The sequence below is a fragment of the Trachemys scripta genome, chromosome 2 (assembly GCF_013100865.1).
Source record: "Trachemys scripta elegans isolate TJP31775 chromosome 2, CAS_Tse_1.0, whole genome shotgun sequence".
Classification (NCBI taxonomy): domain Eukaryota; kingdom Metazoa; phylum Chordata; order Testudines; family Emydidae; genus Trachemys; species Trachemys scripta.
Window position 1 is genome coordinate 29,812,675 of NC_048299.1, and position 25,028 is coordinate 29,837,702.

Below are 25,028 nucleotides of genomic sequence, written 5' to 3' on the forward strand. Positions count from 1 at the left end.
CTTCACTAGACCCGCTAAATTGACCACTGATGCATCGATCACTGCGCGTCGATCCTCTGTTAAGTATAGACAAGCCCTTACATTTAAAATGGAGAACACCAGCAGAACCAGTTTTCTTTCAAACTACTACATTTACTCGTGTGCAACCACCTCTGGCTGAAGTATGAAGAGGTGCTGACTGTCACTGGAGGGCATAGGGTCTAGCTCTATTCTACTGGAAGGGGAACTGCATAGAGGAATCTCTGAAGACACTAGGGGACAACGAGAAGTAAAAAGGAGGGGAAAATATGGGAAAATCCCAGATTTCTACCCTAGCTGACCAAAAGTACATTAATGTGAAGTTTGTAGCTTTCAGAAAGTAAGGATTTTATGGGACATTAAAAATATGCCATCAGTTGTGCTTATCCAAGTGCCAGGACTTGCCTTCCCCCAGGCTCCCTTCCTTCAGCACCCACTAAGTAAGTTTGGCTTTTCAGATCCTTCACATGAAGGACATGCTGTTACAAATGAAGAATACAGAGGGCTCCTGATCTCTGATCATGTTACAGCAAGTTCAGCAGTTTAAACTTTTATTGTCTAATTTGAACCATAAAATGCGGTGGCTTGTTGGTTTTTAAAATGAGATGATTACGGTTACTCCCCACATCAAACTTGCCTGCCAACTACGCAGGGAAGGAAGGAAAAAGTCTGAGAATAACTGCATCGAGAGAGGAATCATTCCCACTGAAGTAGAAAACTATGCCACATATTTAGGTGCCTGAAAATGCATTTAGGAACCAAACTTTAGGTTCCTGTTTCTGAAAACCTTGACTTGGGTGTCCAGACTCGAGGGTCCACATTATTATCTGTATGACCACAGCACCTAGGAGATGTAGTCAAGGACACCATCATGCTAGGTGCTGTACAGACATAGGACAGTCCTTATGTTTTATTTCAACATGTCATTGGGTTTTGACAATGAGCTTATAAACACTCCTATTTCCACACAGATGCTTAAATGTTATCCCATACAGCAGTTTCCTAAATCAAAATGAACAAACTGAAGCCACGTACACATTTCTAAAGGAAAGGCCAACACTTTTTACACACAGATTCTACTGCTAAATTCTCAATATTCTGCTCATTAAAACAGATTGCTCCAGATCAAAAAAGCACACGATTACTGTACAGTACAAAACAGTCATAATTTTCTACTGTAATTGTGTTGCAAATAAAAGTAGAACCTGAGAAAATTCATTAAATACACTACCACAAAAGGTACCTAAAATTTGCATTTAGAGTGACTTGCTTCCTTAATTACTTCTTGTCACTCAGTTGGCACTTTTAAAATTAGATTACCATGTTCTCTTTATGGTAACTGTGATTCACCGTTGTCTGCTTTACAAGTCTAGTGTCAGACAGATGAGCTGCATGTTTTCACTTTTAGTTGTTTGACAAGTAAAGAATCTGGTCATTAGCACATATGTAGCTTTTAAAAAACAATCCCAAATAAATGATCCTGTGTACACTATGACCTTAGAAAGGAGTATATGCAGAGATCTTCAAAAAGAGAAACCTAATTACCGTTCTTTAATTGACAGTGTTTTGCTGGGTGCGTCCAGGGTGTCCTCGGTTGTTTCTGTTTTGTTGTCTCCAGCAGCAAACAGCTCACAGGGGTTCTTATAGAATTTTTCCTCTAGTTGTTCAGAAGCCTCCTGCTGTCTATAGGATACCACCGTTACTGCCTGTGTTGCCGTCGTGCCAAGTTCAGAAGTAGGCTCAACATGGTCTGCGTATTGAGAAGTGCAGAATTAGCACTTACTGCTGTAACCAAACATTTCTTATATTATTAACCAGGAACCAGCCGATTTGCTATTTATCATTCAGATCATACATTACCTTAACTAACAAGAATTTTCTAGCTAAATTATTTTACTAGAATTAAGAATTCAAAAAGAACCATTACCCCAGGGGTAGTGTGCTCACTATAAAATCTCAGCCTTGCAGTGACTAAAAAGGGCTGTAAGGTCCCCTTCATTTGAAGAAAACAGAACTCATGCTCCAGCTCCCATATCAAGAGAAACAACGGGAGGAGAGAGAAGGGACCAAGATGGGAAAGGAAGAGAGAAAACCAAGGAAGTGGAAGAGGCAATGGTAGGGAGGCAGGGGGAACAAGAAAGGGGAGAGAAAATGAATTGTAGGTAAGTGGATATGGAGTGAAAGTGCATATTAGGGCATCTGTAAGAAAAAGAGGGGTTTTACAAAAGAATGCATCAACAAAATAGCTTGTGGGAAAAAAATCTCTTTACAACCATGTACAATGGGAAAACCCAGTACTGAAGAACCACCCATTAGGATGATATGGAGTACCTTCCTTTTCTTTTTGAAAACCTGACAGGCACGCTATAGCTCTGAGGTACAAAGGAACAGGAATAATTGCTCCTATTCTAGTGCTCTCTCTTCCCAATACTGTCTGGGAAATTAACTGTGCAGAATGCATGCTGGGTGTGAATAGTAAAGAGGCCCTTCCGGCATTTTTGTTTTCGGAGATGAGTTTCACTTATAGTGAAGTTAAAGAACAAATTCAGAGAGAAGACAACACATTAACAATGCAGGGGCCAAATTTTCCCCATTAATAAAACAGAAGCAAATAAATTTAAATCTAAGAATCTCCTACAATTCAAACAATAATATAGGCAGATTTTGTGTAATTACTAGAGTGTTATTGATTGCATTGATCATGTGCCAAGAAGCCATTTAAGTAGGGACAGGCAAACTTATTTTATCTAATACTGAATCCACACAAACATCATTGGTTTAAAAGTTCTACTACTTTGAATACGACTGGTTTTACATATCACTTTGAAGAGACAAGAGGAGAGGGGCAAGAGAAAATGTAAGGAAAATAAGTTATGTTTGCATATTGTACTTTGTATATGTAAAGGGAAAGTTTAGAAAAAGATTTGTCAAGGTGGGAAACTGTTTCTGTCCTTGTCTCATTTAAATTAAGATCGTTAAAAGCAACATTTTTCTTCTGCATAGTACAGTTTCAAAGTTGTATTAGCTCTATGCTCAGTTGTAAACTTTTGAAAGAACAACCATAATGTTCTGTTCAGAGTGACGAACATTTCAGAGTTAGGAACAACCTTCATTCCCAAGTGTTCATAACGCTGAGGTTCTACTGTATGTACAGATATTGAACATAGGTCACCATTTTGGGATTGATTAGCTGTTTGCTGGGGGTGGGGAGTAAGGGGTTCTACCCCCAATACAAAGCACTATTTTTTCCTCACTAAGACAAAGCCTTATTTGATTACTAAAATCACCTTTGAAGACCAATGAGTTTTAAAAGTTTTTTTTAAAAGAAAAGGGGGCCTGGGTGCTGAAACTAAAGAAACCCAGATGGTTGCCAAAACCTCAAACTCCACAAGATTTGTTCATCACTTTTTTTTAAAAAGGCTTAAAGATAAACAACTAATTTTCTATTTTGGTAAATGATCACACTAGGAGGCTAGAAAAAGCTCCAGCTTATGTCAGACATCCACAATGAAAACAACTATTTACTGTACCTCTCAGCAAGGTCTTGCTTTTCAAGACACTCTCCAACTCCATTTTTTCCTCCAAGAACAGTCCTTCTTTGACTTCCTGTTTACCCTGCAGGACAGTATCAGAAACAAATTCCTTCTGTTCCGCAGGCTGTAAAAGTCCTTGTTGGGTAAACAATTCCATACTGCTCTTTCTTGGGAAAGTGTATTTTGTCTCTTTGTGGTAGTCCTCTGTTTTACTAAGAACAGGATGTGTGGTTACTTCTTCAAAAGAACTGTACTTTTTGACATCATTATCTTCATATGCTAAGAATCTGTTTGTCTCTCCCTCTTCATGCTCCCTCGATGCTCGTTTGCTTTCCATTACTTCCACTGACGGCTGCCAATGTTCTGTTTTCAGTATGCCTTTTACTGGAGTGTCTGCATTTTCTACTGAAGAGTGGACTCTCAAATCTGGTTTACTGGTAGCACTTACACTTTCATCAACTGTTGACTTTGCACGCAGATCCCCAGCATACATTGGAGAAATCACAGACGCCATAGTTGACACTGATGTTACAACAGTAGGTGACAAGAGAGTAATTTTTCCACTTTCATTTTGTACCTATATATAATAAAACCATTACTGAAAAAAATGTGACCTAAACAAAGCTCGAATAATAATTCACAAGTACAGGTTTATAAGCAGCTTATAAGTTCTTAAGGGCAAGGAATGTGTGCCTGTGCAAGTGTATGGTTCTATCTAAATATATATAGTGGGAACAGATGATGAAGGCATGAATCGTGTCCTTACAATTTGGCTTGGGGACATAATACATAATAGCACGTAAACAAGAAACAACTCCATAGGTAATCAAAATGCCAGCATCTTCAGTAGCATGCTGTTTCTCTTCCCCTCATAATTGAGGAAAAAGCACACGTCTTTCTCCATGCAAGTGACCACAAGACACTGACATGAGACCATTATTGGAAAACGTTTGGAACATCAAAGTTTGCCTTTTGTTAATCCCCTGTGCTACAAATCAGTGTGTTTGCATCTTCAGTAATATAAAGGTTGAACCCTCCTTCCCCCCCTTGCAAATACTTAATTTGCTCTGAAAACTGTTACATGACTTGGCCTTTATAACATGCCATGTTTTCGATCTTTTCTATCATCTAGTTTGTTATACTATTGTTTGAGAGACTAAACATTCCATGTGAAACTGAAATAAAAGGGCTTAATTGTGTCTGCCCAGAAAAGAATAAAGCTGCACAGGAGTTGACACAAGTCACTTTTATATGAGGGACATTAGTCATTTAAGGTCCGGCACTAGACCTATTAAGTGTACAGTATGCAAAGGGAGTTGTCTGGTTCCACGCAGAAGGAAGAAACTGCCTTTAAAAATATAAAATGCTTGAGCAAATTCCATAACGCCACAGAAGAAGTGGAACCCTAAGTGAGATGATTTTAGATGAAACCAGGGGTAGGCAACCTATGGCATGCGTGCCGAAGGTGGCACGCGAGCTGATTTTCAGTGGCATTCACACTGCCCAGGTCCTGGCCACCAGTCTGGGGGGCTCTGCATTTTAATTTAATTTTAAATGAAGCTTCTTAAACATTTTAAAACCTTATTTACTTTACATACAACAATAGTTTAGTTATATATTATAGACTTATAGAAAGAGACCTTCTAAAAACATTAAAATGTATTATTGGCACGCCACTTCTGAAAGGTTGCCGACCCCTGGATTAAACCAAAATGGAAAGCAAGGCTGATGTCACTGAACTTTCTTGGAGACTCCCAGAGAAAGGAAGAGGTTCACAGGTTCTCAAAAGCTAAACTATGCAGCGAGTCACCAGATATAGAGGCTGAGGAGAACAACAACAAGACAGGGCTTTAAGCTTTAATTGGTAGATCTTAACTACTTTGTAATTAGGTTCTCGTATGCAGCAGATTTTATTTTAGCTCCTTTTTTAGTAATGCATATGCAGTGCTTATTTTGCACAATCTTCTCTGTTGTGTGTTTTGTCCTAGTGCAACTAAATCCTAGTCCCCCGCAACTACACAGTTCACTACTGGCTCATCTGTTCAAAAGGTATTTAAACCATAGTGTGTTCATTACAGGTAAACGTGTTAGTCCTCCTTAGCTGGGATAAAGACGAGACCAAAGATCACAGCCCCAGTGCCTAAAGAGTTTCCATGTTTTAAGATCAAGTTCAGCAAGCAAAAAGTTTTGCAGATTATAATACACGGCCATCACAGACTTCCCTCCCACATGCTCCAGTCCAATCTATTCCTCAGATTCCCACACCATCACTGTCAGGAAAGGTGTCAGGCGGCTCTGTGTTCACATGGTGGGTCTATAACATGAATGGAAGTGGAATTCAAGCATGCAGCAGGGAAGTCTGACAGAGTTTTAAAAGCTCTCAAATTTTTGCGGTTAGTGAAAGTGTGGATAAATGAGTGAACATGGCCATTTTGTGAAGTGAGAAAAAGGGGGCGTGATCAGTGAGGAAAGGGTGTAGACTTCTTAACAATCACCATGCTGTCCAAGAATCAAGAACAAGCACCTTATTTAAACTCAAATTGATGTAAAATACCTAGAAATGTACCTTGCACCCTTGAATTGCCTGACACCTTCAAGTGATTTCATTCTCAATGTGGTAATACTAAGCAGGTGACATTTCTGCTGCCTTTCCTGCTAGCCTTCCTGGACTGCAGTGTGGCCATTCTGTACTCACACCTCTGCAGTAAAGGGAGTTCCTCTGCAATTCAGTGGCTGGTATAAGGTCCAAGGCAGAAAATGTCCATTGCACAGCAGATAAACACCACTGCACTAATCACCCCAGTACACAGTTTAATTTGCCACTGCAGGGAAAATCAGAGTTGATGAACACTCTCTCTGCCTTTGGAGATCTTATCAACATCTCCATAGAGAGAAAAAAATGCAGAAACCACCAAGAATAGTGTTCCAACAAATAAGAGGAGAGCACACTGGCTGCAAAGGAGTGTAGAAAACATTAATAAAGAAATGTGCATAAACAAGGGCTCCAAAGAACTCTCAACAAATTTTAGGCACATTGTGCTTCAGGGTTTGCTTCACTTCAGCCTGGAAAATTGTTCTGACATGAAGGGCTTAGTCTAATAGAACATCTTTTCTTGTTTGCACTATGAAAGGTACAACAAGGTATGAATTTTCAGGCCAGCAAGAGCTGCTATTCTTAAATTGCCAGTTAAAAGAATACAACTAGATTAAGAGTTTACAGGATGTTATTCCCTTGTGCCAGGAGCTTGCTTCCTGACAACCTTTTTCCTGTAAGCAGAAGTACATGCCATAACCTCTGTTGTCAGTCACAGCCGACCTCTGCTCACAACTATTAAGGAAGCTCACATTGAAATTGAACTTAGCCTGTTTTATAGTGAAAAGTTAAAGTTGGAAGTACCTGCTCAACTTCTCCAAGCGTGACTGGCTGTGTCTGGTAACGAGCGTTCATTCGCCTATGTCTAATGTCCCCTCTGCTCCGTGGAGAGATGGTCTTCGATACTGGTTGAGCCAATTTATTAAACAAGGCCATCTTTTCTGCTAAGCTGAGGGTGGAGGAGTCTGGCTCGCCAGACTGATCTTGCTCGACTGCTTCTTTGATTTCTTCTTTAGCTAAAGTCTTTTGGTGCGCGGATGCCTGTAAACTGAGACAGTAGAACTAAACATTAATTAAAAAAACTCTTTGTAGGAGTTTATGGTTTAATATTTTAACTTGATATAAAGCCAAGAGAACTGCACACAAAGCATTAACAGCCAATGTAAAACTGTGTAAAACATTGGCATCACGCATTTTGATTAAACAGCTGCAGACTTAAAAAAATTAAGAGTTAATTTCTTGATAGATTTATTTGGCTGGGGCAAAACATCTTGTTTAAAGGCAACACAAGAGTTGCAGTTTACACTTCAAAAAGTATACTTATTACCCAAAAGTTATTAGTTTCCTTTATACAACTTGATAGGACTGCAATTTCTGCACACTCAGAATTTGAGCTAATATAGATCTCTAGAACTCTGCTTTGGTCATTTTGAGTGGAATTATGTATAGTAATTTTGAAGTCCTTTGCAGTATTTTAGTGGCAATTTGATCAACATTGACAGCATATAGGTTTATGTTTGTTCATATAGGCATAATTGTACTCGTCTCTGTATACCTCATTTCACTGAAACTAGTTACAGATCAAAGTTCTAAAGTGTTTTGATATTTAATTATTTTTCTATAATGTATTCTGTAAATACAGCGTGCTGTATTTATCTATATCAACAAAAAATCATTCTATGAACTAAATGCAATTATAGCAAACAGGAATTTATGCTTACACCTATAGATGGTGCAATTTCTTATCCTTCCATTAATTCTGCAAGCTAAAAATATATATTGAGAAATACAAATCGGGATGTACTACTTGTGAAATCAGACACCACTAGCTTTGGTATTTTCATTTTAGAGACACAATGCACTTAAAAAAAAAATTAAAAAGCAAGGAGGGGTTTTGCTAGGATTTCAACATGCAAGTTCATGTCTTCCATATAGGAAACATGTATGCTCTAGAACAAATAGTTAACTGTGGTTAGAAAGTTCCTAAGTCAAATGCTTAACAAGCAAAAAGATTTAACGTTTTACCATGCAGAAAACTAAATGAAGTTACATGTATCTTTAAAACATTCTTAAAATAAATGTCATTGACTTGTTTGACACATGAGGCATTCAAGGATTGTAAGATGCATCTGCTATCTAGGACCCTTGTGCTCCATGTAACATGCAGGTTTCTCCCCCCCACCCCCAGTACCTGGTAGGTTGTACAGTGCTCTTAACTACAGTGGGACTAGGTATTCTTGTCACTACAGTGTGGGTATTCACAGTACGTGAAGCAGGGGTAGGTTCACTTTAAAAAGAATTGCCAAGGGAGGGAAAATTCACAAGGAGAGAGAAGAAAAAAGCATTAAGAAAAGCATTGTATGAAGTGTTAACAGAAACAATATCAAACAGCAATGTTTAACAACTACAAGTTATCTGCTGTGATCTTTAAAAAGCATTAAGAAAAGCATTGTATGAAGTGTTAACAGAAACAATATCAAACAGAAATGTTTAACAACTACAAGTTATCTGCTGTGATCTTTTGCAAAATAATGCCAGGAACTAAAACCTTAAGACACAGATTCTCTCTCTAGAGTTTGCTGGTTTCTCACAAGATAAACCAGTTTTCAAATTCTAGTAATTAGCTATGTTCATGTATTCTTTTCTGACAACTGGCTTGCTCTTGCATTTTTCAGAGGGGTTACAGGATGCGTGAATAGAGAAGATAAGAAATTTATTTTCAAAACATACATATGAGATTTATTGAGTTTGTAGGTTTTCTCCAATACAAATATGCTCCATAACACATTGTGTGGACCTCCTCAAGGCAGAAATCTGTTTCACTTGGCTTACAAACCAATGTTGTAATTAATTTCTCCCCTCAAATATATTACTTCTCAAGCCTTTCGCCAGATTATAGTTCATGCTGCTCTGCAACCCCTGCTCCCGAAAACAATCTCTATGTGGCCACTCCCCATACGTTTCTCAAGGAAGTTGGTTCCGAACAACCTTTTTCCTGACTACCAAGCTGTAAACACCACATGTATGAAATTTAATCTCTGAACTAATGCCAAGGCACATAAGTGGAACTTACGTAGCCGCAATGACCACCTCTTCGGTAGTAACTGGTTGGGTGCGTGATCTATCCTGCATACGCCGCAATCTTCTCTCTATTGCTGAATTTCTTGAACGTGGTTTAGGAATATTTTTTCCTTCAAATGATTTTTCCATTTCCTAGGATCAGATACATGTCAGTATCAATAACTCAGAGGAAGAAATTACTGAAGCAAATGTTTGTTTGGCTTTCCTTGATGCCAGGTGTCAAGTTTTTTGGATGGACTTCTCTGAATTGGCAGTCAGATGTACTATGACAACCAGTACCATGAGATAAAAATACATACACCAGATTAGTGTCCTGAGAACTATGTAAACAATATGTCTAGCACTCAAAGGGAGAACAGGGCATTGACCTGTATTGGGATATGAATGCTAATACGGCTACAGATTAAGCATACTAAGGTAGCATTATGGTTTTTGACATTATCCTTTGACACTATCCTTCTGCAAAAATATTTCTGTTGAGAAAACATGACATTTACCCTGAAAAGCAGCCTCTTTGCAGCAACACTCAGCTTGGCTCGTTCATCCAGTTTTTCTTCATCTACAGAAATCAAACAACATGATATAGCAGGAATCTGAAATGTTACACTCTAAATGTAAGTGTTTCAGAGACCAAGTCAAGAAATCCTTTTACCTTCAAGAACAAGCTTATTTAATAGCATTGGAATCACCAAAAGAATGACCAACAGTAAAATGTAAGAGCAAGTTAGTGTCTGTTTAGCTCAATAAAAGTAATGTGACCATGCATATGCATGAAAGTAGTGTAAAATTGACTTTTAAAATCAGAATCATTCTTAGGTGCAGCATATAATAACAGGATTTAAGAATGGAAAATTATTTTTCTTCTGGACATTTACTTTATGTACTAGCATTAATTTGATATGTCATTCCAATAAGCATATAAAATAAAATCAAAATTATATTGGCTCATGTTTAGATTTTGTATTAAGCCCTGGTCATGCATCAGGAGAACACTGCTAGACAGAAGGACCAGTAATCATTTTAAGGCTCAATATCTCACCTCACTGTGGCCTAGAAACAAATGCTTTATACTAGGGCTGTCGATTAATCACATCACAGTTAACTCATGCGATTAACTCAAAAAAATGAATTGCGATTAAAAAAGTAAATTGCAATTAATTACACTGTTAAACAATAGAATACCAATTGAAACGTATTAAATATCTTTGGATATTTTTCTATTTTTCAAATATATTGATTGCTATTACAGCATGGAATACAAAGTGTACAGTGCTCACTTTATTATTTTTGATTCAAATATGTGCACTGTAAAAATGATAAACAAAAGAAATAGTATTTTTCAATGTACCTCATACAAGTACTGTAGTGCAATCTCTTTATCATGAGTGTAACTTACAAATATAGACTTTTTTGTTACATAACTGCACACAAAAACAAAACAATGTAAAACTTTAGAGCCTACTAGTCCACTCAGTCCTACTTCTTGTTCAGCCAATCGCTAAGACAAACAAGTTTGTTTACATTTACGGGAGACAATGCTGCCTGATTCTTATTTACAATGTCACCTGAAAGTGAGAACAGGCATTCACATGGCACTTTTGTAGTCAGCGTTGCAAGGTATTTATGTGCCAGATATGCTAAACATTCATATGCCCCTTCATGCTTCTGCCACCATTCCAGAGGACATGCTTCCATGCTGATTATGCTCGTTAAAAAAACTAATGTGTTAATTATATTTGCGACTGAGCTCATTGGGGGAGAATTGTACGTCTCCTGTTCTGTTTTACCCACATTCTGTCATATGTTTCATGTTATAGCAGTCTCAGATGATGACACAGCATGTTTGTTTTATGAACACTTTCACTGCAGATTTGACAAAATGTAAAGAAGGTACTAATGTGAGATTTCTAAAAATATCTACAACATTTGATGCAAGATTTAAGAATCTGAAGTGCCTTTCAAAATCTGAGTGGGACAAGGTGTGGAACTTTCAGAAGTCTTAAAAGAGCAACGCTCCAGTGTGGAAACTAAAGAACCCAAACCACTAAAAATGAAAATCAACCCTCTGCTGGTGGAATCTGACGCAGATGATGAAAGTGAACATGCGTCAGTCCGCATTGCTTTGGATCGTTATCGAGCAGAACCCATCATCAGCATTTACACATGTCCTCTGGAATAGTGTTTGAAGCATGAAGGGGCATATGAATCTTTAGCGCATCTGGCACGTAAATATCTTGCGACACTGTCTACAACAGTGTCATGGGAACACCTGTTCTCACTTTCAGGTGACATCATAAACAAGAAACGGGCAGCAGCATCTCCTGCAAATGGTAACCAAACTTGTTTGTCTGAGCGATTGGCTGAAGTAGGATCGAGTGGACGTGTAGGCTCTAAAGTTTTACATTGTTTTATTTTTGAATACACTTTGTTTTTGTACATAATTATACATTTGTAAGTTCAACTTTCAAGAGACCGCATTACAGTACTTGTAGGTGAATTGAAAAATATTATTTCTTTTGTTTTTTACAGTGCAAATATTTGTAATTAAAAATAAATGTAAAGTGAGCACTATACACTTTATATTCTATGTTGTAATTGAAAGCAATACATTTGAAAATCAAGTATCAGAGGGGTAGCCGTGTTAGTCTGAATCTGTAAAGAGCAACAGAGGGTCCTGTGGCACCTTTAAGACTAACAGAAGTATTGGGAGCATAAGCTTTCGTGGGTAAGAACCTCACTTCTTGCATCTGAAGAAGTGAGGTTCTTACCCATGAAAGCTTATGCTCCCAATACTTCTGTTAGTCTTAAAGGTGCCACAGGACCCTCTGTTGCTTTTTACATTTGAAAATGTAGAAAACATCAAAAAAATTTAAATAAATGGTATTCTATTAATCTTTTTAATTGCATGCATAATCGTGATTAATTTTTTTAATCGCTTGACAGCCCTACTTTATGCCAATACCACCGTATAACCTGTTCCATATCAGACCTTAAGACTAAGACATTCTGATTATTATCTTGCTTCCTGCTTCAAAAAGTTCAGCTGGTATGCTTAGCAGATACCATTGTCCACCTCCAGCTCTGAAAACCTGTGCTATATGCGTCTTGAAAGCTGCAGGGAATATCAGCTTTCAAATAGCATAAGACATCTGTCATGGATCCATAGGATCGGTGCTATGGCCCCAGCTTTGGAACAGTCTCTAGGAGGAACCCCTTCGGTGTGCCAGACTCCCTAGGGATCTCACACTTCCTCCAGGGTAAGCCACGTGGCTTCATCATCTCCTTAGACTGGATCTCTGGGCCTTCAGCACTCCTGCTTCACACCGTGAGCACCGTTCAGTGAGTCCAACTGAAACAGACCCCAATGGAGACCTGTACAATCTTCATGGATTAATGCACCTGGCCAAGCATTTGCAGACACACCCGCACTGTGTTGTCAAAACAGTAGGATTTATTTGTTACTGAAACACAGCATAGGAAGTCCTTGAGGTAGCAGAGAGAAATGGTTAAAGCATAGATCATTCTGGTTAGCCCAGAGCCCAGCCAAGTTGTAGTGAACGACTTGGTTCAAGCTCCGTCTGTCTACCTCCATCTGATTTTCTTCGTCAAACTCCCGGTGGGAGCCCCAACTCCTTCCAGCAATGAAATCTTATTCCCCACCTCAAACCTCTCTAGTCCTTTTTTCTCAAACTGGGGAAATACTGTTCAGCCTCCATGAGGAGAGGTGAGAAGTCCATATCCCTCTAGGTCGTTGGTTGCTAAGTGTCAATGTCCAGGCAATTGGATTTCCTATTGTCTTCTCCCATTGTTTGCTCCACTGATATGGGGCCTAGGGCCCAGACAGTTAGATGCTATTAACCTGTGTCTTAGCCTCCCCCCAAGAGCAAACAGATATGTTCTACCCACGCAGGCGCCGACTTTCCGAAGTGCCGAGGGGTGCTCGATCCCTGGCTCTGCCCCAAGAGCCGCCCCCACTCCAACCCTTTCCCAGAGGCCCCACCTCTTCCAGACCCCTCCCTCGAGCTCCTCCCCCTTCCCACCCAGCCTCCCGTACTCTGCAAAACAGCTGATTGCGCTGGGCAGGAGGCATGGGGAGGGAGGAGGAGGCACTTATCCGCGGGGCCCACCGGTAGGCAATAGGCACAGTGGGAGTCTGGGGGAAGCTGATGGGGGGCTGCCGGTGGGTGTTCAGCACCCACAATTTTCCCCCCGTGGGTTCCCCCAGAGCACCCACGGAGTCAGTGCCTATGAACAGGACAGCATATAGGGGAAACTGAGGCACAAACGGGACTCAAAATTATAATAAAATATTCCAACTTTATCACACCATCAAACTCTTACATTTAGCCATTCATGAGATCAGACATGAAACTAGCTTCTTAATTTGTGTCAGTCAGAATTGAAGTATGTGTATGGGGCAAAGAGATTAGCAAAATGGTAGTCAAAATTATGCAGCTTTAAGATTCAATAGCTTGCAATTTTCTTGGATAGAACATTTTGTTAGACCAGTGCAAGTGTTTCCATCAGCAGTAAAGCTTTTCCAAGCATGGGTCCCAGACCACTGGTTTGAAGTAATAGATTTTTATTCCTGGTATAAACTCATCTGTACTTTTGGTCAGATACAACTGATTACATAAAGAAAACTATAATTTGGCTTAATTCCTTTTTTGTAATATAATGTTCATTAGGAAGTCGCAGAAGCAACTTTTTGGGCTTAGCACTGAATGGCAAATCAACCCTTCTAGATACAGCTCAAGGAACAATGGCATATTTTAGTTATTCATATTTATATTGACATAACTCCCATTTCAAAAAAACTAAGTTCACAGTTACCCAAGAGGGAATGGGGGTGAAGAGACAGAGACTTACCCTCAGCAGCTGGCATTTCTGGACTCAGAGTGGACCTAGTAAAAATCAGCAAATAAAAAAAAAAGTCAGCTGGAAAGAAAATCTAGAAACAAATCTTCCACTCAAATTGTCAGATGGGACACCAAATGTCTTATGAATGAGGAAAATCATGGATGCTGTCCAAGTTTCAATAATTTTCATTTAGGACAACCTCTAATGAAGCAGAAAGGCGAGCAATTCCAGCCAAATTTAAATCTAGTAAAGAAAAATTATTTCAAGTACAACTCATAGAAGATCATAGTTTAAGATTTTCTGCCAGTTCTTCTAACCCAACATTGAGTTTTGGTTTATTTTTTTAAAAAGACCTAACTTTACACAGACACACAAATCATGTATTATTACCGAGAACCAAATCACATAGCCGCACTTCAGTGTTTTACAACAATTCATTACCTAGTCCTATAACTAGATACCTAGAGAAAGTCCTATTTTTTAAAGAAACGAAACTGTCAGGCGTCAGAAAAACTACATTTCTCTTCTTAAAATGAAGACTTGACTATTTTTACTTTTATAGTGAAACAAAACCCTTTGTACAATGGTTTTGCTAACATTACTGTGAGAAAATTCTCTTCTTAAATTCATTCATATTTACCGGGACCAGAACACTACATACAGTCTCGCACGTGCCTACCTATCAGTTTCCTTTCGCTCTGCTGAAGTGATTGGTTGAGTTCTAAATCTCTCAGAAGTTTTCCTACTTTCACCAGGAGAAAAATAGCGCCTTGGCCTTCGTGACACTCTTTCAGGTTCAGTATTGGCAGACAAATCAGTACCTGATGTTGACATCTCAAATCGAGATTCACTTTTAATCATATGATAGAAAGTGCAAAGAAAAGAGAATAGAAGAGAAAAGTGAAGCACAGATATAGGCATCCCATCAAAACAATCCACTAAAGATCACTCTGCATGCTCCTACAGTAACATGCACAGAAGTATAGCAAACATTCCAGCTACCCAACATCATAACTTGCAGTAGCAAGCAGAAGCATAAGAGCAGATTCAGGCTGACTCAGCCTCCAGTACACACTGGTGAGAGCTAAGCTGTGTGGTTTAATGCAGAACACTACTGATGTTGAGTTTGTCATTTTGCCAAGGACGTGCAAGTGTCACACAAAAATATTTCTGAAATGTCACCTACAGTTCAGTTTTCTTGTGGACATTGATAGTTTCCAGAAAGGCATTACGGAGTTGAGCAACAGAGACTTTTGTGTCAACCATGCCAATCTCACCATTGGGCACATTTGCTTCAGCACTCTGGAACGCCATCTCCTTTCTCGTAACAGTTTCCTTACTTTTTAAAGCCTCTGGCTTAGGAGAACCAGTATAATCAGACATTGAGCGAGTCAGGAGTTTATGCTTCATCGTAGACACTTCCTGAGCTTGACCTTTCGCCTTAGCAGAATGTGATATGGATCCACTTTGTATGTACATAACTGTCTCACTCCTTTCAGTGTTCTCACGAGTCTTAAACAGGGGTTCAGGCACCTGGTGCTTAGTGCACTCTAGCTCTTTCTGAAGCTCTGATGAGTTAGCCTTTGGCTTGCTTATAAGAGATGAGGGAACAGTAGCCTTGTCAAATTCACTTGCTCTAAAATGGTCTTCATTGCTCTTCCCTTGCCTGAGAACCTCAGATGGCAAAATTGGTTTTCTGTTTTTCAAAAGTTGTTCTGTCCCCAAAGGACATTCGTCAGGCTTTGAGCCATAATTTTGAAGCATGTTACTTTTTTCCTTTTCCAGTGCAGTGGCTGGTGGGGATTTTGTCATGACGCCGGCATTGTCTGATATTAAGAGGCTGCTAATTGAGATATTTTCTGGGTCTTCTGTTGCCATCAGTTTGGCAGTATGAGCAACACCAGCAGGCTGAATATATCCATGTATCGGTTGGCAGACTGAACTGAGTGTCTGGCTGGCAACCCTATCAAAGGAAGAAGTTTCTGACTGAAGAGGCATGTAATCAACTGGCACTGGATGAGATTTTTTCTGAGATACAGGGTCTGTGACAAGTTCAGGGCTTCCATGAGCACTTTCCTCTTTCACCAGTTTCTCTCTAACTTTTACTCTTTAAGAAAGAAAAAGGATTAAAGCTGTGACCAGCAATAATTAGTTTTGGGAAAAACATGTATCAATTGTGGGACCAGAGAGCAACATCATATAGTAAAACAAAATAAAAAGATAAGCATCTAAGTATTTTAAGGATATACTTTGAAACAACCTCCCCATCTTAAAATCTTGGCATTAACACCAGCCTTAAGGACATTTTAAATTATTTATAGGCACCTAGTACACGTGTGACCTTTCAGAAAGATAACTGAGCAAGGAATCACATTTAGAGCAGGTTCCTAGTAATCACAATTCCACTCCTTTGTGGAACATAATACATTTTCATATTTTTCAAAACAGAGAATTAGGAGTTGCTTTCTAAAAAAAATATAGCTTTTTGAAGAGTGTCTTTAGTGTGAAATTCTGACCTCCTTTTGCTATATTTACTGTTAAGCTGCCAATATACTGATCCTTGCTCACTTTGAAACAAATTAGTCAAATATCTTGGTATGTCCCCATATCCCTTCCCAAAAAAGTTGCAGAAGAATATGTTGCATAGACAAGTCAAAATCTCCATGCAAACCTCAGAAACGGGAGCATTTCAAGTGTTGCACACAACTTTATCTATCTTGATAAATGAAACCAAATAATGTTAAGGAGCCTCTCTAAAAATGAAAAACATGTCGGTAATAAATGGAAGCCCAGTATGGTTGTCACTCTTTGTGGGCTTGCACAAAAACTTGCATTGTATGAACATTTAGGAAAAGTTTCACCACATCCCAATATGCTAAATTTCTGAGAATGTACTGAAACTTATCCCACCTTGGTTTATTTTCTAGCAATTCTGTTCAACCGTTACGATGTACATGCACAAATACAAGCCATATACTGCCTCTGGATGCCTGCTGCTGGCTCCCACTGACATCAACAGGAGCTAAGCATAATAAGCACCTGAGGGCAGCATTTGTCCTACACGTAACCACATAATTGTAACATATCTCTAGCATAATTTTTAGAGCCACAAAAAGTGCACAGTCAGGGAGACAGTTGAATAACATTTTAAAATGTCATATAAAAAATTAAAATCGAAAGCTATTTCCCCACACCCACCATGCAACTAGTAATCAGTAAGGTGGTTTTTTGCCCTAAGGTTGGGAAAAGCTCATATACAGTACCAAGCTAACTATTTAGTGGCAATTAACAGATATTCCAACCCTCAAGTAAGTGCAATTCAAGGCTTGCTACCAACAGACTTTTCCTACTTGCAGAATTTATTTTACATAAAAACAAGATTTAAAAAAAAATAAACTAATGCTTTAGAGCACTAGTATAATCCACTATACCCCCAACTACCTGACACATCACCCTTTCCATCTGGTTAATATTTTCTCTCTCTTATGAGGATTGGTCCATTTTAAAATGAAGGACCTCACAGTGACTTACTTCAAAACACGAATAAGAGTGCTCATTTGCAAAGTTTAAAAAAATGCCTTTTCAGGGTATTATGCACCCACCAATTACCCAGAACAGTCACTGGTGAGGTTTTCAGAGTCAGATAATTAGTTCAATCAACAGTCTGAAATGCAATGAAGAGTTCTCCCCGGAATGCATGCTTCCAGTTGTGGACTCTTTTGATGTTCTGTCAAACTGGAGAGTAGCAGCTATTTGTAGCTCTGAATTTGGTTGTTTTGTCTTCCCAGTGACTTAATTCTTACTCCTCCTCCCCCACTCCATCCTTAAAAAATAAAACGATCAAGTCTTATTTTTAGTCACATCCTGCATTCAGGGCATAAAGCATTTTGTAATACAAAAATCTGTTGGCTTGCAGAGTGCAAGGGGGGGGAAAATGGTTAAGAACAGGCTGGAGATAAGATAAGAAGTTAGCCAAAGACCAATATCATAATAGCTGTGAAGAAAACATTAGGGGCATGTCTAGTTCTTCATGAAAACATCAATTAGTTATAAGTGACAAAAAGCAGATGTTCCAGAAACAAGTTTCTGCAGCAGTTTATTGAATAGAAATAGTATTTTCTGATTCACTGCTGTTAAAGGATATAAAAGACAAATATTAAAGGAGGGCAGGGGAAAGGAGAAGGAGAGGGAAGTCAGTAACAATAGGTATAATCCGATTATTAGCCACACAGCTACATTCTAGGATACCTGGAGGGCCAGCTGATAAGTGAAGGTGTGTCCCCTTCTGAATCTTTCTGAAGAAACCATTCAGGTTTTGCTTTCCCTGTACTACTATAGAAAACAGAATTTCAGATAACTTTCTGGTAAGACAATACATGCACACTCAGTCCCTCCCCACCTTAATCTTAAAACTGTTTTCAAATTTCTCAATTATAAGGTCTTGGTTTCTGAAGTACTGGCACTGCACACTTCTAACTTTAACAAATTTGCATGATAATTTATCAAATAACCACCTTCACATACAAAAGAATACATAAGAACAGCCATGCTAGTCAGACCAAAGGTCCGGCTAGCCCAGTATTCTATCTTCCGACAGCGGCCAATGCCAGGTGCTTCAGAGGGAATGAACCGAATAGGTAATCGCCAAGTGATCCATCCCCTCTGAAGACACACAGAACCCTAAACATTTTGCCAAGACGTTTAACTAACCATGTCCAAATTGTCAGGAACCTGGACATCCACATCTAAATCATCGTTAGGAAGCTACACAGAAAGTAATTTTATTTGCAATCTAAAGAGCTAAAGTCTACCAAAAGATCTTTAGCCCAAATAAACAGATGACACAAGTTTAATGACGCTAGGAGAATGTATTACCATAGCTTACATGAAATTCTTGCATAAAGAGAATGAACATCAGAAACCCCCCTCCTCTGAGAGCAATATGCCGGGTTTCAGGAATTCAGATCCAGTAACTCCCAGCACACTGAGTGGGGAGTATGCGGTCTTTTAGGATAAAGTGGGAAGAGTTAAAATACTCTAAATGAGCAAAGAAACACATTCTTGGCCTGATTCCATTTTGGAGTCTGATGCAAAAAGTAACAATATATGAGTGCCTACTGAAATTTGAAAGCACTGAAGGCTACAAAAGCCCTTCATGAAACAACTGATATACCATTGCACTCTTTCACAGATGCATTCCATATTTGTAATATCCACAACAAAGAGTCCCACCTCCATAGACGATCATATACATTTTTAGACAATGATGAAGTTTACGTACAAAATGCAATGTAAAGGTATAATGGACCAAATTCTGCTCAGTTACACTTGTGTAAATCTGGAGTAGCTCTTTATAATTTAGTAGAGTTACTCTGGATTTACATACTGCTTTAACAGCTGAATTTGGCAAAAGGATCTTTATTAAACTGAAAAGAATTTAGAGTAAGCCTTAAACTCATTAAAAACTCTCTCATTCTGCCTTCCTATTAGGGTCCGATAAAAGATCCCAGGGAAATCATATATAGGTACTGTAAATAAATCTGCCTATTTATAATATTCAGTCTGAAACCTCAACCATAATTACGACTTTTTCTACATCTATCATTTGAAATCTACCCCTTACTGTTAAAACAATTTTTGTTTTTCAGCTTAGTAAGATCACCAAAGAGTTTTTCACACAAAAGGGTGGGAAAAGCCTTTCAAAGCACTCCATGGGGCGTTGACCCAGCAGAGATTTGGTTGCTTTGAAACAACAACTTCCTCTTAGCTTGTTAGTATGTATTCTGGCATTCATCACAATAGGCCTGAGCAATAAGCATTTGTGTTCAATCTCCTGTCCTTTGAAAAGAGCAGTCAAACATAGGTAAACCATGTTAAAAATGTGAGGTTAATCTGACACTATTTATTTATTTTTTTTTAAATGCAGACTATCAAAGAATATCTTTGTGGGGGTTTTGCCTTCTCAATGATGGAAATAGAATTCAAAATCAAACCTTCTTAACACAGGAAGTCACAAGCTGTATTTGTTTTTAAATTTTAAGTCAGCTGAACACAAAAGTTAAAAGAATCTAACACTGACATTTTAAACTCTGATTTTCAAAGCTCTACACCAGGCAAGCTGATTTTTATTCATATCTTGCATAATCAAACTTGATGGAGAATACAACATTGCAACATTAGTAGAACAGACTGCATGAGACAACAGCTCATTTAGCCTCCTGAAACAACTAGAAGTATTTCTGAAAAATAGTTCTGATTTCTTTAAAGCCTATTATGATGAACTGGAAGACATTCACATTAGTTTTCTGAATATTGTGTGCGTTAGGCCATGTCTAAGGTGTAACAGTATAGTTGTGCCGCTGCAATATAGGTGTTGGGAGTGTTGCCGCACCCCCTGGCTTGAAGTGGTTTCCATAATATACAAGGTTTAGAGTTTGGTTCAATGGCTCTCAGCACCCCCACTATACAAATTGTTCCAGCACTCCTGTGCTGCAGCCTGTGTGGTGAAGATGTCCTATGCTGAAGGGCTCCCGTTGGGATAAAAAAACCACGTCCGCGAGCAGCAGAAGTGATGTCGGCGGAAGAAGCTCTCCCACCAACATAGCGCCGCGCATATCTGTGCTTATGTCAGCGTAACTTATGTAGTTCGGGGGAAGAAGGGGGGTGGAATACTCAACCCCGAGCAACATAAGTTTTGCGGACATAGGCTGTAGTGTAGACGTAGCCTTAGTGTTCCTGTTCAATTCTGTATTGCTGCCTATTTAAACTCAAAGGATTAAGTCAGACCAGAGTAGGGCGAAACCCACAGGAAACAAAACAATGACAAGATAAGACAACCTCAGGTAAATACAAATAATTTGCTTTTTAGGGGCAGTTTTCTACTCTCAAACGGTCACAAAGATCTTTATACTGTTTTACCAGGAACATAGCCTGGTCTTCCCACCATCCTACAGTGGTGGAAAAGTCCAAACAACATGTTCTGGAGCTGGAAAGTGGTAAAAAACATGGAAGAGAGGGTTATTCTAAAAGTGTCTCCTCATGGCTATATGCACTCGGGGTGTTTGCTGTGGTTTATTGCAGGGGAGAACAAGAACCTCAAATTGAAGTGGACAGGTTCTTGGCTTTGAAGAGTAACAGTCTAATCTCTGTGCCTTTTTTAAGGCTAGAATTTGGTCCACTCCTTTAGCTTCAGGGATTTATAAACCAGAGAAGGAAGAGTCATGGGGGCTCACACTTTAATTGTTCCTATTAGTAATAGGATTAGTCAGGAGTGATTTATCTTTAGATTAACTGAATAAAGCTTGAGATAGAAGTGTGCAGTGCTCAGCTGAGACCTTCTGTTGGACTAGGCTCCCTGAAACATTTCAGTAGAATGGAATAGCTGGTCAAAAGCCTGCGGTGCAGTTATTTGCATATATAATAACGCAGTCTCAGTCTTGTCAACTTTCTCCTGATAGGTCCCTTAGATGAGCACTTTTCCTCTCAGACTTTTGTTTAAGTGGAGTGTCCAAAGACAGCTGTATGCAGATGCATAAAGGAAGCTGAGTTTTCAAGACTCTAAAATATTAGAAGTACAGGCAGTCCTCGAACTTGCAACACAATTGGTTCCTGAAAATTGCATCGGAAGTCGAAACGTTACAACTCAGAACCACAGTCTACTCCACTGCGGGACTGAGCACCGTAAAGTTGAAACCAATTGTCATAAGACAAATCAGGGTGTCAATTCAGAAACATCGTAAGTGCCGTTCATTGTAAGTTGAACGTCGTCAAGTCAAGGACTGCCTGTACTATCATCAGTCCTGTCCTATGTGAAACAGAAAGGGGAAATAAGCAAAATTGCACAAGTTTACTGAATATGGGTAATGGATAGCTGGCTGCATCCATCTACTGGCAGGAAAAGGAAAACCCCAAAAGAGACATTCATACTACAGGTATTAGCCTTTCACTTGGAGGGGATAGGGGAGACTTTCCTTACACTACTTGAAAGGTGTATAAATACCATGAAATGAGGAACTTAGGAATAATTTAAAGGCTTTCGGGAGTTTTACTTCTCTCATTTTAATTTAATAACTTAATTAAGAAAATACGATATACTAAATCAAAGTAACTTGATTTTAATCATCTTTTCCCATCGCTGGTTAAATTTACATAATCCTCACAAATCGTTTCACTTATATTAGTTCTTGTAAATTATTCTGAAATAGTCAAGATTACCTAGCATAGCTAAATCTTACTGACAACAGCTTACTGTCCATTTTTTAGATGGTACACTGTCAAACTACTGTTACAGGATGTCTCCATTTCATCTTGTTTCTTTACAGCCTGCGATACATTCACTTACATTAACCTTCAGGGAGCCAAACAACTAAAGCTGCATATTTTTAGGAGGAGAAGTTGTTCGAAGATGAAGTATTTAGAGAATTACTAGTCAGACTTTGTTTTCATTTGCTAAAATAAAGCATTTGATGGCTCTCAGACCTCAAAGTAACATCAGCACTCTTATGCTGCTGCTCTCAAATGAAGACTGGGAAATCAGTTTGAATCTCCGATCCACCAGATATCAGACTTCTCGAGTCATAAGAGTATGTGAAAACTTATCACTTATGGGGAGGACAGAGTGGAAAAGTTTACATCTCAAGTGTTCTGGAACTTAACATATGCAGGATCTCATAAAAGAATATTTATATGATGTATGGGACTACCAACAGAATCAGAATTTGCTTAAATCCCATGGCCCTAATTTTTTACAATAGTCAGACAATTCTTTTCAACCTATCCAACGTACATTTTAGCTCAAGACTTTCATTTGCAGGCTATGGAAACAGGCTACTTCTATTTAATATTGGTAAAACACTACATAGAGAGAAAAATAATATAGAAAATTTGCTTTTACTAAAAAAAAAGATACTGAATTTGAAGTAAATACACTTAAATTGAAAGTGTTTTCTAGATCAAACAGTAAATGCACATTTTCAAAATGCAGCAAATGTAGTACTGTAACCATCCCCATTCTTAATTTCTCCAGAAATCTCTTTAGAAAGGATAGTTTCTTTTCAACCATCCCCCTTCTTGATACAATAGCTTCAATCTAATAAACACTCAGCAAACACACAATGGACTTGTAAAACCTTATTGCATGTAAGCATAGTAATCCAGCTTTATAAGATATGACAATGAGTATCTAAATATCAAAAAACAGAACTCAGCTCAAGGCACAGAAGACATTAGCACTAGTGGAGAATTTGTTTATTCAGGTACACCATCTTTAAGTCTTGTCTGTATTGTAGAGATTTTTATAAAGGTCAAAGGATACCAATATAGAAAAAGCATACTTACCCGTGTCTGGTGTCACTATACAAGGGCTGGTCATTATGTGAATGACTTGGTGAAACTGGCTGCTTTGGTGAGGAAAGGGATAACATGCAAGTTTGCTTTGGTGACACTGGCACTTCCTTAAAGGAGGATTCTTGTTCAGAATATGAAAAGGATGCAGAACCATCCACTTCTGATGACAAGTCCTGAGCCTGTCCAGGAGCACTAACATCCTGTGCTCTTTTATTCTCCGAGTTTGAAAGCTCCTCTCTATCTGGAATGCTGTCTTTTTCATGGAAGGAATATTCCTTTGATTCAGAAGCAGTAGTCCATGACTCCTTATTCTCAGACATGGAGGAGTACAGGGAACTATACTCCTTGCTTTCATCCTCCTGCTTGTCGCTCTTTACTTCTTTTTTTTCCCCAGCATCAGGATCTTTTCTTGCCCTGGTATATCTGGATAAATATTCAGAATCTCCCTCAGATTCTAAAGGCAATCCATATTTTTCTGCTAGCTGGCGTCTCCTCTCTGCCTTGTACCTAGCTATTCTTTCTGCTTTTGACTCAAGTCCCTGGGTATCCATGGCTCCTGTGCTATACGTAGGCTCTGAATGTGCTCCTGTAGGTTCTGCTCGATACCTGGATGACCTAGGTTGTTTTTCTACAGAAGAATCTGAAGTTTCCTCTTCTTCATTTGATCTTCCTACAAAAAGTATGTATGTAGAATAAGAGGAATTAGTGACTTGTCCTGAATTCACACTTTATTAAAAATATTATTCAAATCTCTTTGGAGCATCACACCTGTCATTCAGTAAGCAGGCTTCAACCGTATATAGTGACACTTTTTAGTTATTATAGGTTTTTGCAATTCAAATGAACTAGCAAAACTGTTTATGGATACTCCCATGAACTACTCCGAAATAACCCTCTACTACTTGACTGACATCTCCAAAACACCTACAAATGAACAAGGAACGTGCAGTAAATGCTCCTGAATGTTGAGTATGTATTTCACCTTCAAAAGGAAGTTAGAATTCTTATAATAACCTACAAGTTTTAAAAATAAAACCAGTGCCTCTTTCTAAAATAGTGGAAGAACAGAGATACTGTACAAAAATCAATCAAAGCCAAACAGAAAACTGAAAAGCAATTTAAATATATGCTCGATCATAAGCCGGTTCGTTTATAAGGCAACCCCCCAAGATGGATAAGTAAAAATGGAAAATTTTTATAACTCATTCATAAGCCGACCCTGTAATTCAGGGGTCAGCAAACTTTGGCTCCTGGGCCATCAGTATAAGCCACTGGGGGGGGCCCGAGATGATTTGTTTACCTCGAGCGTCTGCAGGCACGGAGGTAAATCTAAGTAAACAAAGTGTTTCAGCGCGCCAGCTGCTTACCCTGACGGGCCGGGACAGCAACTGGTGGGGAAATTTTTTGTGGGGGAGAAGCTGGGAGTCAGGGGAGTAACCCCTGTGACCACCCCCCTAGCCCGGGACACCCACACTCTCCCCATCCCTTCCCACCTTATCTGGGGAAGGCCAGGGGAGGATGTCTTTGACCTGGCTGGGCACAGCAGCGCGGCCACAGTATGTTCCAGCGGGCTTGGCCGAGCGGCACAGCCGCAGCGT

General features: G+C 39.0%; 1 protein-coding gene across 18 annotated transcripts in view; it reads right to left on the minus strand.

Annotated features, from left to right (window-relative positions):
* The window catches only part of SVIL (supervillin), a 204,768-nt gene that overhangs the window by 47,018 nt on the left and 132,722 nt on the right, over window positions 1-25,028 (minus strand). For 15 of the 18 annotated variants that reach the window (XM_034760157.1, XM_034760145.1, XM_034760143.1 and 12 more), the window contains 10 exons: window positions 23,422-24,100; window positions 18,334-18,417; window positions 15,272-16,192; window positions 14,765-14,935; window positions 14,095-14,129; window positions 9,723-9,784; window positions 9,218-9,357; window positions 6,949-7,192; window positions 3,549-4,128; window positions 1,564-1,768 (listed from right to left, as the gene is read on the minus strand). In XM_034760157.1, the coding sequence (XP_034616048.1) occupies window positions 1,564-1,768; window positions 3,549-4,128; window positions 6,949-7,192; window positions 9,218-9,357; window positions 9,723-9,784; window positions 14,095-14,129; window positions 14,765-14,935; window positions 15,272-16,192; window positions 18,334-18,417; window positions 23,422-24,100 (3,121 nt within the window). The remainder of the gene's footprint in view (window positions 1-1,563; window positions 1,769-3,548; window positions 4,129-6,948; window positions 7,193-9,217; window positions 9,358-9,722; window positions 9,785-14,094; window positions 14,130-14,764; window positions 14,936-15,271; window positions 16,193-18,333; window positions 18,418-23,421; window positions 24,101-25,028) is intronic. The other 3 variants (XM_034760159.1, XM_034760158.1, XM_034760149.1) reach the window with 2 other exon arrangements.